The 14707-nt window shown below is 39.0% G+C and overlaps 1 protein-coding gene across 1 annotated transcript in view; it reads right to left on the reverse strand.

The window, feature by feature from the left end:
- Nucleotides 1-3806: 3806 nt before the first annotated feature.
- NOSTRIN (nitric oxide synthase trafficking) overlaps nt 3807-14707 on the reverse strand; it is a 67140-nt gene continuing 56239 nt past the window's right edge. Inside the window, exons 11-16 of the mRNA XM_008072847.2 lie at nt 12380-12488; nt 11371-11459; nt 8488-8613; nt 7255-7369; nt 6162-6251; nt 3807-4028 (exon numbers count right to left, since the gene is read on the reverse strand). Of these exons, the coding sequence (XP_008071038.2) occupies nt 3892-4028; nt 6162-6251; nt 7255-7369; nt 8488-8613; nt 11371-11459; nt 12380-12488 (666 nt within the window). The 3' untranslated portion in view covers nt 3807-3891. The remainder of the gene's footprint in view (nt 4029-6161; nt 6252-7254; nt 7370-8487; nt 8614-11370; nt 11460-12379; nt 12489-14707) is intronic.

Genomic DNA, 14707 nt, shown 5'->3' on the forward strand with positions numbered 1-14707 from the left:
AGCCACCAAGCCCGGCTAAGATTTCTTCTTTGACCACAGATTAGCCATGGGTTACTTAGAACTGTGTGTCTGGGTGGGTGTGTGTGTGTGTGTGTGTGTGTGTGTGTGTGTGTGTGTGTGCATATGCTTGCAGGTGTGTGGGCATGCACACATGTTCTCCAAAGCATAGGGCTTTTTTCAGTTACCTTTTTCTTAATGATTTCTAACTTGTGTTGTGTTCTGATTATTTCTAGAGATTGACTTTGTAGACTGGTCCATAATCAGTTTTCCTCAACGTATTTTCCAGTGGTTAGGTGCCGTGCCTTTTTTCTTAACTGTCTGTAGTCACTTATGCGACCCCTCTATTTGCCTGACTCCCACTCAGCTCAGACCTCCCTGATCACCTTTATCCTGATTGACACCCCCCACTCTTAAATGTCCTCATAACCTCTTGGCATGCTCCTATTATAGTGTTTGTCACAGTGTGTTGTGTTTGTTTACTGGTTTATCTCTCTTACAAGAAGAGAGACTAAGAGCTCTTTAAGGAAAAGGACTGATTGTTTTTAGACCAGGTATTTAAGTGACAGATCTACTATTTCTCTACTTCTCTACATGGTAGCTTATAGTCACTCTTCAAAATCTAGTTCAAAGACTATTTCTGGTGTGAGGAGTCAGCTTGTTCCAGACATCACACTTGGAAAACAACTGAAGTGAGCTGTTTCCACTTGCCCCACACCAGCCAGTTGAAAATGGAATCAGTAGCATGTTTGCCACCCCATGTACCTGGTTAGCCTGGACCCAGTCGCTTTTTGGTGCTCCCTGGCAATACTGCCTTTGGTTTCCCCAACCCGTCCTAATGTCTTCAGCTTTAGAGCCAAGGTTTTTTTTTCCCCAGCCAGTTTAGTTTGCTTCCCCTTCTAGCCTTCTTCCTCAATTCCATTGTTTCTTTGAGAATTAGCCTTTCACCCTAATTCTGTTTAGGTCCATTTACTCCAACCTCCAAACTCCTCCCCTTCCTCTGACCCTTTGACCCGGTTAGATCTGGGGCCTCTCTCCCTTGGCAAGATTTCGCTGCCCTAGAGCATTCATACTTCTTACTTTTGCAGAGCTGAGCTCCCATCTGTATAACCGCAACCCGGAGTCTCTAGCTTGCTGGTTTTCTCGTCCTGTCCTTGTTGCTGCTCAGCAGAAGGGTCAAGGACCCAGGCCCTCCACTCTGTATCACAGCATCTCGAGCCCCTTGACACTCCCCTCACCTGTCTTCTTCAGCTCTCTCTTTGTAGCTGCGTTCTCTCTGCAGAAGGTTTCTGTTCTTTTCAGCTGTGTCCCCACACTCTGGTCCCAGTCTAGGGCCCTCCTTCTCATGCCTACAGCCCCATCTTCCTATATCTATATTGCAAGGGACACTAGGACAAGCTGTTCTTTTGATCTATTGCACTTCTCTTGCTCCCAGTCAGGCTGATGATGCCTCCCTCAAGGCTATCAAGGCTTTGGGAGAAGAGGGGTTTTGTTTTGGGGGGAGAAAAATGTTAAGCTATGCTCAAGTTACTAATCGGTTAAAAGCTTATAACAATGTACAAAACATTTACTTTACCACAAACTGACTGTTACATTACTTTTTGATGAATCATAAGGCACTTTAAGTGACTAAAATGCCTTTTGTCATTATGCATATTATTATGGGTAATTGGAAATGCAAAAAAAAATGAGATGTTTCTGGTTGATAGCGTGATGGATATATCAGCTTTCTAGTAGATAAAGTAGGAAACGTCTTCTAAATGCTCCATGAAAATCAGACAGGCCTTTACAGCCTATATTTCAGGTTGTTAATGGTGCTAAAAACTTCTGATGTACGAAACTACTTAGTGGAGTATAATTATGAAAGCACAATTAATAGTTTAAAAGCATTAGTATGAAAATTATTTTGTTCTATATGGAAGACTTGTGCATATAATTAATCTTTTCCTCAATATGCACTTAATTTGATCCTAAACCTAAGGAGTACCATCTCTATGTATCCTATCAATTATTGCCCTACTAAAAAGATCCTCAAGTCTGCTATACCCAGCTATATTTGTATTTTATCTAGCGTAAGACTATAGTATTTTTTTGAAGCTTAAATATATGTCACAGACATAAAATGAATTTGCAGCAACATTCCAAAACAGGAAAACCATTTATGTTTTCATAAAATACAACTGATTCATGAAGAAAGAAGGGTCTTTGTCTTTGAAAATTACTTTTAGGGTCCAATCACCATTATCATCACTTCTCTAAACAAATGGTTCAATGTAGGCTGCAATCAAATGCTACCTAATTTTTTTATCCATCAAGGCTTAATGGAAAGAAGGAAGATGAAAAGGGAACATAAATTCAAAATCTTTCTTCATGGGCTAATGGCCTGTTATTCAGTCTACTTTCTACATGCAGAAAGCTTTCATTAAGACACTATTAAGGATGACATTAAAACTTCTGAGCTGTTCTTCTGGGCTATAAGTTTTGTCCCACATAACAAATTTTACTTGAGTTCCTTCAGATCTAATAACTGTATCTGTAAATATCTGTTGTGTTCATTATATCCTGCTATAGGGGTATAATGGCAGTATAAAAAAAGTTTCTTAGTTTGAAAAAATTTCTTCAAAGTATAAAATTTGATGAATTGTAAAAAAAAAGAGGCAGGAGACAGGAAAGGATTTTAATTACTCCTTTAATGCCTATATTGAAGTTCTAGGGGACAGACCCTCTATTTGGCACAAGAGTAAATATGCCCAGGAGTTTCTGTCAACACCATGGCCTTCCATTCATTGGAATGTGTGATCTCCAGGCAGACTTAGGTCATCTTCTGAAAGATGCAGCTCATCTTCTGAAAGATGCAGCTGTAACACTTCTCTTCATTCTAAACTGTTTCCCTTGGAAAGAGGTTGGGGCCCTAGCCTCTCTCAGTCTCAACTTTTTTTCATTATAGTACATTGAGGAAGTAGCGTAAATCTTCACCCTCATTGGTAGTGAAGGTTGGTTCCCAGAACTTTCCATCCAAACTAGACATCCATTCACATTTAAAGTTTCTTTTATTAGGAAACTGCTTAGGGTATTGTTGGAAAGTGCAGAATTCTTTGTTTATGAATTGGTAAATGAAGTTTCCAAACGGGCAAGGAGGCATGAAATTTGGGGCTCTGTCCCCTAACCCTTTCCTATCGACTTTGCTCTTGTCCTCATATCCCACGCCGTCTCTGGCTCACTTTGGACATTACTCCATGAGCAGTCCTAGTGGTGGGCCAAGAGTATATGAGAAGCTACTTCCAGAAGATCATTGGCTGAGGTTGAAACTCCATTCTGCCCTGGGGTCCTTTGCTGATCCTGTGGATTCTTGGCCTTTGTGTCCTGATCTTTTGTTCTACTGTCTCCTTACCTTGGTGGATCTCTCTGGTGTCTTGGTTGCCTGTCCTATTCATCTTAGAGATGATCTGTGTTCTATATCTCCCAGGCCCTGCTTCACCGCTCACAGGCCTGCTGTATCCTGTTGCCACTCAAGTCCAGAGGAAAAGGACATCTAAATCCTAACTGCTGTTGCACTACTAGATAACTGTGGTTTCAGACAAGTGACTGAAACTACCCTGACTCACCCTCTTTTTCTGTGACACCATGGGTTGTACTGGAGCTCATCTGTAGAGTCTCTTAGAATTTGAGAATTTTAGGAATCATGGGGTCTCTCCTGCCTCTCTACCTGTCCATCTTTTATCTGACTCTGTTTCAAGCAAATAGCCTTGAGTGGGAAGGACTGTGACATGCAGGTAGAATTCCATCACCCATTTAAAAATAAAAAATCATCAGGATAATAACATTTTCTCTTTATTGGTACCACACTGTATAGTCAGTTTACAGAGTGTGTAAGGCAGTATGTTCAGTCTTGTTTTATGCCTGTGTAGCTGTATTTCCAGCATTTGAAGGTAGCTCTTCCACATAAGCCGCAGGAAAATGGCCTTTTTTCCCATTTAAAGATCCAAACCACCATCCTTCTTCTTTTTTCTCATGTATAACCACAATGTCACCTGTGAAAATACACATTTAGTTAGACAAATGGGTCTCTGCAATTAGAACACATGCTGAGCCTGATTGATAAGAGTTTTAAGGAGATTCTGCTTTTAAGGTGTTACTTGGTAGCGTTGTTACTTGGTAGTGTTGTTCCTGACCTCAGAATGTATTGAACACCACTGTATGAAGCAGGCTTAATCCAGAGAATACTAAAATGAGTAAGATAATGAACAACTGAGTTATGCCATAAAATAGTTTGCTTAAAAAGAGAATCACATTGGATTATGAGCATATGTCCTCATGCTGCTTGGCTCACTTTGTATATAGCTGGCGAGTTGTTACCAAATTCCTTCTCGGTGTCTGTACTTTAAGGGTTTCCCATGTTGGTGACCATGATAGTTTGGTGTGTTGACTGCTGTGTGGATATCTCACCTGACAGTCTTTTCTTAAGATCAAGATAGTTCCTTTCCATTATACCTGACTTCACAGTCCAAAATTCTAACTCACAGCTTTGCACAGGAATGTAACTCAACATTCAACAATTTAGATAACTTTAATACAACATCAATTTGGAAACAATACTTTTTTAAGCAATGAGTCAAATAAATAGAATTTCTAAGAAACATGGCACTTGTTTAGTTCTCTATTGAGTTTTAAGAGAATATTCTGACATTAAAAACCTTAAAGCTTAACCTGGTGCCCCAAGTCCTTTGACTAAGCCCCTCTCTTGAGAGAGAGGCCTTTGTTTCTGGCTGCTTTGTGTCCATCAAAGTAGAAACATCTGCTTCCTTCAGGACCCAAGAGCAACTTTTTCTTTAATATTATTCTGAGGTAATTTTTCAACCTTTTCTTTCACCTTTTTTCTGTAGCAATTTCTAAGGCAAAGAAAACTATTAATCCCCTTTCTATTTTTTCCTAGTTATAAATTCCTGTTATTCTTGTAGCAAATCATTTTCTAAGTTTTCCCTCTAATGGATTCTCTCAGGTCAGTAGATTGCTTGACATAATCTATTAACAGAAATTCAAATAAATGATTTAAAATTGTATTGCCAGCTTCCCTAAGCCTCCAGTGTCATGTTTCATTTAAAGAAACTACTTAGAATATAAAGTATAAGTAGGCTTTGCAACCAACAGAGAACTGAAAACATACAAGATAATCAATTTATTGTGAACTATGTAACTCAAGTGCAGGACCTGTCGGTTTTAGGTGGCATCTGGGAAATGTGGTTTTTATTCATATAGGAGAAATAATTGCCTGGAGAAATATGACTGGCACACTAAAAAGGAAATACCCAATAAACAAAAGCAAATATGTGGTTTGGCTGCAAAATCTACCTTGCTTTTCCTGTGGCTCTGGGAGCTATGAACTGGTTGTGGGGCTTTCTTCCATGACATAACTCTTTCTCACTAACCCTTCCATTTCCAGATCTCTGCCTTAGCGTTAATATCCAGATGTGGTTGCTGACTGGACACATAAAGAAGATTGAGGCTGGAGACTTTTTCTTGTTTTAATAATGTTGAGGTTTATATCATTTATTTAATATCTTTCCATGTTAAGTAAAAACCTGGGTCACAAAGAAGTGGGTCTCATTCTTTAGACTGACCATAAAAGATTTCCTGAGAGGTGAGACAAACATTAAGCTAACCCAGGTTTTAGAACTTACATTAAATCAGGAGAGAAAGTCATTTCACATTCCTGCATGACTAGCTTCTGAAAAATAAAAAGGTGAGTCTATATCTCTAATGACTGTCACTGACATTCTACCAGCACAGCACCGTAATTAGGGGCGTGACTGAGTTTCTGAGTCCAAATCCTGTTCTGCCACTACCTGTGATTTCAGTTTCCCCCTCTGCCTCAGTCTCCTCAGCTATAAAGTGAGACTAAATAACAATACCTATCTCAGAGTTGTATGAATGTTAAATTGGATAATATGCCCGCAACAATGTCTGGCACACAGTAAACACAGAACAAGTGTTAGCTATTGTCATTATGCAAGCTTTAGTTTTGATGTGCTTTATCCTTACCTTCTAAGAAGGGTAATTCTAAATGTGCACAGATTTGATATGACAGTATCTTAAGACAAGGTTTATTCACATGGGAAGATTCTCAACATGAGAAGGCAATTCAAATATTTGAGAATGATTCTTACCTTTTTCCAAATTCAACTCGTCATCTTGCCTGGCTTTAAAAGAATATAAGACTTTGCAAAGACTCTTGCTGAGCTGGGCCACACCAGAAGCTGAAAGTTGGATTAAGTTGATATTACTGAGCTATGTTAGTCAACAAGATAAGTATGATCAGAAACTTTTTGGTTATTTCACAGTGTGATGCAGAGTTTAAATGTATTGACATTAGCTACTGTAGTATTACTAGTAATAAAGCTGATGATATTGTTTCCCACCAGAGCTTAGCCAACATCAGTTAGATAATATGTGTGGTAATTGCATGCCTGCTTTGGAAAACATCTACCAGTTTTGCCATTAAAGTGCAGATAAGGGATATTGAAAGCACATGTATATTATCATTGTCCCTAGGTGTGTATAGAACTGTCTCAAACAATGCAATGATGACTCTTTAATGTATTGTATGAACCATAATATCCTGGTTTCATTGAAACTCTTTTTTTTTGCCATTTTTAAATTAAAAAACTAGAAAGTTTCGATTATGGTAATTATAGCTGAACAAACAGGGATAATGGTGTGTGTGTGTGTGTGTGTGTGTGTGTGTGTGTGTGTGTATGTGTGTATGTTGAAAGGTGAAGGGCAGTGGGGTGTGGAAGCATGAATAACAGAACTCAGATGGCTGAATGAGGGAATTTGTAGGCCATGAGTTCCAAGCCCAAGCCACCTAATCACCATGTTTCTTGCAAAGAGGACAAGTTTTCCATGGAGGAGGCTGTGGAGACAGAGCTGCAAAGCTCCTCACAATGGTTTAGGGTTGATTGTGTGGATGGCAAATTGCAGGCCATTTGAATAAAAAGTGGATGCCAGTCATCTGATATCTGAGGTAACTTCTCATGCTGTAAAATACTTTTCCAACCCTCTATCTAGTCTTCTTGACTCCTTCCCACCGTTGATATTACATTTGTACATAAAACTACAGATTCTAACAAATTAATCAGTCCCAACAGAAATATATATTTATTTAAACAGATAAAGATCGATGTGGCTCTGAAAATAAACTTTAAATGTAGCAATGTGCCTTACCACTAGGGCCCAAAATTATTCTAGGCATAGGATTACCTGAAGATGAAGAACCTGGATCACTCTGCCCACCAGAAGATGCTCTGCTCACAACATTCTCCAATCTCTTCATCAGAAAAGGCCGAGATACTTTTACATAACTATGAGTATGTTCCTGTTCAAATAGTTTTTTAAAAAAAGGTCCTTTTCAATAACACTATTATCATACGTATTCATGAAAACTCTTCTGTGGCTGTTTTCCTCAGGAATTTGTTTTAAATGGGGAAAGTATAAAAACATTCAACACATTTCTAAGCCCTACTATGTTTTAGCTTTGAGCCAAAGCCTTCCTATTTTGAGTATTAGACAAGACTGTATTTTATAGCTTTGAGCCAAAGCCTTCCTATTTTGAGTAGTAGACAAGACTGGTTCCAATTCTGATTTGTATTTCTAGGCCACACCATAACATTAATAGCTTCTAAAAATTCAACTTTAATTGGTTTAGTGCAAGTGAAATGATCACAACTGTCTAAATGATTGTTACCATTTTACAGCTCTTTTTTTTCCTATTTTGATTTAGAGGGTACTTACCTCTCGACCTAGCAATCTCACTACTGGGTATATAATCAAAGGAGTACAAATTACTCTATTAAAAAAAAAACAAAACCATGTTCACACGCATATTTATAACAGCACAATCCACAATAGCGTTTTAGAGCTCTTGAGCCTCTTAGAAAACTGTCCATCACCAGATGGTTACAGCTCCCCCTTCTGGTCAGTAATGGAAAACAGCTACAAGCAGTAGCAACCCAGTGTATTGATCTGCTCATCATCAGTTCCTGACAGTGCCAACTCTGGGAACATGTGTGAATCTTTAAAGCTGTACTTGTGCATCATGTACATCATGCACTGTGTTACCCAGAGGAGACAAATGCATATCACAAAATCTTATAATTTAGGTCTGTAAGAATACTAAATTTTCAGTCTAATAGAAAAATTAAATATAAGAGCATGTTCAAAGGATAAAGTTAAGGTATGAGGAGGAAGAAGAGACTCAGAGTGTTAACTCCTCATTGTAATTAGTCTAGAAAGACTGTATTGAGTTGTGACTAGCTCTTGTTATTGTGTTCAAGAGGAATAAGAAGAAACTTATCTTAAAATTCTGCAATTAGGACTTGGAATGTATGACCGACATAATTTTAACAGCTTTTTTTTTTTCCCCTTATGCTACTTTAAACCACTGCAGCCAGCAGGGCCAATCAAGAAATGACAACCAATCGCTTCAAGTGTTACCTTTTCCTTCCACTTGAAGATGGAGGTACTACAGGGGTGGCTGGGTTTAGGTCTTTGCTCAAGTTCTGCTAACACTGATGACAGTTTATAGGAGTTCGCTTCCAGTAGGTCCAGTTTCAAATTGTTCTGTGGATACATCATTTGGCCATGTGAGTAAATTTCTAAAAAATGAGACACAACTGGATAGGTACAGAATGTCAGGATAACATTCAAAGTGACAAAGGGGTTAGGAAAGCACACATTCAGCTCACAGATTTGCACAGAAAATGCTGGAAAGAAAAGCCTTTTAGCAGTCTAGAGGAATGTTTTAGTCGGTAAATGTGTCTTATTCTGTACTCTTGTAAACATAAAAACCTTAGTATTTATGTTACTCAGTATTTTTGTGGAAATGAATGGCTTTACTCAATTTTCTGCTGAGGAAAGAGAAGGAGAATAATAAGTGTTGATTGCAGAAGTTAGACTTAAGGTGGGAGGAAGGGCAGTTGAGCCACAGGTGCCCAATATTGTGAACAGAATTCACTTCACATCAATAGCATTAAACTAAAATGAATGTGAGGTTTGTACTCTCTTTGACGGGGTGGAGTCTTATATTACCCAGAAAGTTTGCCGTAACACTTCAGGAGACAATATTCTAGAATGTTTGAATATAGAAATAATGAGTAAAGCTAAACTCCTTGCCTCTTCCTGTTCTTGATTTGACCTTGAACCAGAAACTTTATAATTACTTCTTTGTCAAGTGTGTTCAGTCAGGGTAAATCAAATAACAGAATCTAAACACTGGAAGGGTCCAGCTTACCCAAGCCCCTCTCTTCTCCACACTGCCAGCATGGGGATTCCTCACCCTAGCATCCCTGCCAGGGGACCACAGCCATGGACAGAACACCTCCAACCGGTGAAAGAGTCTTTAATCCTTGGAGCAATTCACTGCACTTGGGGGCAGGCTTACCTAAGATGAGACTGAGAGCTCCCCTACACCTTCTGTCATTGGACCCAGTCTTCATTTGATATATCATAGGGCAAGTCTAGTTCCTCTTACATGTGGTACTCCTTGTAGTCTCTGAAGACAATATCTAGTCTAAGTACCTACAGTTTTCACTACAATTCCTCATATGACATCCCTTGTGATTCAAAATTTGGCACTTCAAGGGCCAAGAGGCAATGAAATTGGGAAGAATTTAAACAAAACAGACTTTCTTCTTCCAATAAATCTTCTCTGGATAACAAAAAATCTACCAATATCACTAGTTTCCCTCTACTCAGATGCAGAACAAGTGTTACAAAGTTACACGGTAATTTGGCATCCATTATTTGAAGGTTAATACTCGCCCCTGCACTAGATCATAAACACTGGCTCTTGGGAGTCAGATCTTCTTCCTTCTTGCATCTTCTACTCTGTGCACCAGGCTAGTTGTGCACCCAGATGATCCTAACACATGCTCTATGCTGGTAATGACAATGACAAAATTCTGTGCAAGAACAACCAAAGAAGTAAACTTCTAACTCAATGGCATCACAAAATACTCTATGACTTTATTTTGGTAAATATGATTTGCTGTAAATATTTCATGCTGCCACAGAAAATGTCCCACAGTCTGTTTTATAATTTCAGAAAAATTATAACCATGCATCATTGTGAGCTTGTTAGTCCTCTGTTCCCAAGTGAACAGAATAAGGGTCTTTTCACATGAAGTGTTAGGTTTGCTTCTGCAACAGCACTCCCCACTAAAGGAAGCCTACAATAAAACATAGGTTAACTTAATCTGACTGCATCTATCTATTTTCACCAAAGAACTATTGAAATTGCCAGTTTGGGCAGAATGATTTGGTGCCTACATTCACAAGAGAGGCAGGATATATGCAAGGTAAAGAAAGTTGGCTTAGATTCCTGTATCCTCCAAAACACTGCTGAAACATTTATCTCTTTCTGAATTCTTCTCAGATTAAGTCGAGTCCACTTCTGGTCACTCTAATCACAGCAGAAACCCACATCTCTAAATAAGTAATATGTATTGTTTGTTTTATTCCTTTATAACATCAAGGATCTTTTGTTCACTGCCCTTTGAATGTGGTTTCCTCCAAAACGGCCAAAACATCCATGAGTCCCCACCAGTGTCTGTGAAGCCTCTGGAGTCCAGGTGCTCAGCACAAAGACCAGGAGGCCCACCTCCCTGCCCCTCTGGGCTTACTCCCCGCTCCTCCCCTACCCCAAAGAACCAGGCCTACAAAAATCACTCCTTGTTTTCTCAGAAGCTTTGGCCTCACACCCCAGACTGCTCTCTTCCTTCTGTGCGAACACATCTTTCCTTTCCCCTGTTATTCTCCAAGGACTCTGATATCAGCTGAGGGATAGATGGAAAAAGGCATCTTAGTAAAAATTACTTACTTTTAATTAAACTCCTCCTCTGAGCACTATGCTAGCATTTCCTAAACAAGATTTCATCCTCACAAAGCCTTATGAGGTAAGGCACCAATATCTCCATTTTACTAATGAGAAAACTGAAGTAGCCCCAGGTTCTTGTAAACAGCAGAGCTAAATCCAAATACAGGCCTTTCTGAATCAGGTCCTCCATTTTTGGTCACTTTTTTAACAGAGTTAAAGTACACATGGTTTCCAGGCCCTTAACGAATGACTCTATTTTAGAAACTACTATTTTAGACACAATTCTCTTCCTAGGAGAACATTAAAGCAAACATTTCCAGGTAGTAGGATTTTTCCAGATCCCTCAAACTACTTATGAAGGCGCTGACCTTCTATGCTCCACCACTAGATTGTTCTATGTCATGTGAAAAGAAAGGCAAACAGGCCAAATGGGCCAGAATAAGTATTCTAAAAATAACCCTTTCATCACTAAATCTAGGAAGCTGTACTCTGCAAATATTTACCTCATCCATTAACACTGCTGTGTCTTTCTGGCTCTTTGCATCGGAGAAGGAGGAGTTGCTGGAGTATGTATTAAGCACTCGTTCCAAGCCTGAAAATGAAATCATGCTCTCAGTCACCTTCCATCCTGTCCTAGGAGACACAGCTAGGAGTCACTCACCCTCAGGGGGAGCCTGAACCTCTAAGAGAGACCAGTAGGATTTCCTAAATGGAAGTTTCTATGGGCGATTGCTACTAAATTTCACTGAATGAATAATGATAAATGAATTGACTATTCATTTCTCTTTATCTGCATTTAGTGAAACTTGAGAAATGTTGGAGCTTAAAGTCTCCTGGTTATTATTTTTCAAGATAAGATTTTGAATTTCTTTTGATTGACCTAGTCCAGCAATTGCTAACGTTTGCACAACATCAGCCTCTTCCTCATAATGTTTTTTATGTCACCAAACATTTTTTATCTTGGATCTCCTTTCCTGCGTTAGGTTGCAATGAGTTACTATGGTCCCCATAAGGCAAGCTACTGTTTACACATCAGAATCCCAAGTGTGAAGTCATTTTTATCATCTTCATTGCTTTAGAGCTGCTTTGCATTCTAACATGCCTAATTTCCAAGTATGGGATTTAATTTGGTTTTTATATCATGTCAAAAGTTAGTAAGCAAACAAACAAACAAAAACTCCAAAAGTCTGATGCATAGGTTTACCATGTTTTAAACCAAACAAATTGTTTCTCATTCCAGTCAATCCAAAAACACAGCAAAATGCTGTTTTCTGAAAATGGTAGCATGGTGTTTACATAGGTTTCAAAAATAGAACATATGTCATCTTCTATTTGTTTGCTCTCTTTTCTTCTTTTTAACTTTTCCTTATTCACACAATTTAGGTTTGATGTATGGTTGCTTAAATGAGATAAATCCTGCCCAAGTCAGCAAAAGCAGATTAATCCTAACTCTGAATGAAACCTCTGAGTATACGTTCTCTTATCCAGCCATTCAAAGAGATAAATACACACCTTCCTTGTCTCTTGAGGCTTTTTCAATGTCTCTTTTCAATCTCAACAATTTTGGTTTTATTAAAGACTTTCGTCTCTCTTTATCCATAGCATTGTTAGGATCTTCTTCCTTTAGGAAAAAAAAGAATGCTTAACAACTTAAGGGGATAAAAGTAAGAGTGGCTACTCCCAGTTATGCTGAAACTTTGATTGACTGCATTTAATTTTAACTTTGCACACACAAAAAAAGTAAAAAAAGTAAAAGCAAGCTAATCTTTAGTTTTATACATATTGTTCCACCTGTTTTAGACTTGATTAATAAGAAAACAGGCCCAGGTGTTGTGGCTCTTGCTTGTAGTTCCAGCTACTCAGGAGGCTGAGGTAGGAAGATCACTTGAGCCCAAGAGTTTGAATCTAGCCTGGGCAACATAGCAAGACCCTATCTCCTTAAAAGAAAAACAAACTTGTTCACATCTTGTAAGCACATGGCTGACCACTTTCTTTAATAGAATAAATTATTCTTTGAGGATTAACCATACTAGAATTATTTAAGTTTCTTGAAAAAATCTCTTGGTTGTGTGAGTATTGTTCCCTATTTGTCTTTATTCAAGTTGGAGTCCTAGAATGGTCCAAATATAACATGATACATGTACCTGGGGCTATGACTGCCTCAGGAGTGGAGGACATTTTTATTAAGTTCTGTGTTGGCACAATCTTGGGAACACATGAGCCAAAATACATATGCTCTGCCCAGAATGAGTTAATGATTTAGTCAGACCTTGAATCATAAAATTAAGAAAACTAGTGGCTGGGTGCAGTGGCTCATGCCTGTAATCCCAGCACTTCGGGAGGCCAAGGAGGGAGAATTGCTTGAGTCCAGCAGTTTGAGACCAGTCTGGGCAGCATATCGAGAACCTGTCTATACAAAAAATCAGCCCGGCACGGTGGCATGTACCACTAGACCCAGCTACTTGGGAGCCTGAGGCAGAAGAATCATCTGAGCCCAGGAGGTCAAGACTGCTTTGAGCCATGGTTGTGCCACTACACTGCAGTCTGGGCAACGGAGTGAGACCTCAACTCAAAAACAAAGAACAAAGAAAAGAAAAAACTAGCAATGTAAGACTGCAGGTATTCACAAATGATGCAGACACCAAGAGTAGAGGCAGCTGAAGCTTCAAGGAGGCAAGAAGACCTAGTTGTTCAGTCAAAGTGGAAGGAGGGCAAAGAGCACCCCAGGCAGAAGAAATGGAGTGACCAAGGGCAGAGGGAAAACTACATGAAATGCACTGGGAACAATCAATAGACTAATCACTTAGGCAAAAAGAGTGGAAGAAAAAGTTGTTTAGGGAGTTTAGGTTAGATTTGGGGGCTGAAGTAGGAATTTTATCACGTAGGCTGTGAGGAACCATCAATGATACCTGAGCTTTCACATGCATATATTTCAAGGGTTAAATGGAAGAAACATTAGGATGATTGGGTTGGGGTCAGAGGTGACTGAACAGGAATGTGGCAGAGGGACAGAAACACCTGGAAAAGGAGGGAAAACAAATGATGCAAGGTGGTAGAGGAAGAATGAGGTTTCTCTGATAAGAGAGGAGAAAAACTAGGGTCTTGAATACCGGTGGAGAGATTAGCTGCAGATTGATCTTCACAAAGAGGGAGCAGTGTGAGGCTTTAGAGCAGAGGGAATAGCCTCTACAAAAATATAACATAGAGATAAAAATATTTTGTTTACATATGTGCATTGTACATTATAAAAGGTTTTTAAAGTATTCTTTATTACATGCAATTCTTACAATAACTCAGTGAGGTTCGTTTTATTTTCCCCATCTTACCTGTAACACAGAGAAATAATTGAAGGCCCATGCTGAAACAGCTAGTAAGGGTTTGCCCCTGAAAACCAACTACTCTGACCCCAAATTTTCTACCACATCTTCACGTACATGTCTGCCCATAGGTGAGGCCCAGCTGACTTCACTGCCCCAACCCTGCCAGGTGAACTCTGACTAAACTGCAAAGATGTCTAACTATAACCCTAAGGCTTTCCTTGTTGGAAAAATGAAAATTATAACATCTCTCCCATTTCAGTCTAATACCACTTGGTTTGTTTGGGGACACCTATTGTTCATACATGTATCTCCAGGGATAGATCACGCCTGGATTATTAATGAGGATGGGATATGTTATTGTCATTGACATTTCTCAAAATGGCTCTTCCCTTTCATATATTTGCTAGAAAAAAGGTCAGTCTTGGAGGAGGCATATAAAACTACAGATGTAATCTTTTGAACATGACATTTATAGTAACCTTACAAATTTTTTCATACTGGTCACTGGCCTCCAGTATTT

The sequence above is a fragment of the Carlito syrichta genome, unplaced genomic scaffold (assembly GCF_000164805.1).
Source record: "Carlito syrichta isolate Samal-C Ts95f unplaced genomic scaffold, Tarsius_syrichta-2.0.1 Scaffold315469, whole genome shotgun sequence".
Classification (NCBI taxonomy): Eukaryota; Metazoa; Chordata; class Mammalia; order Primates; family Tarsiidae; genus Carlito; species Carlito syrichta.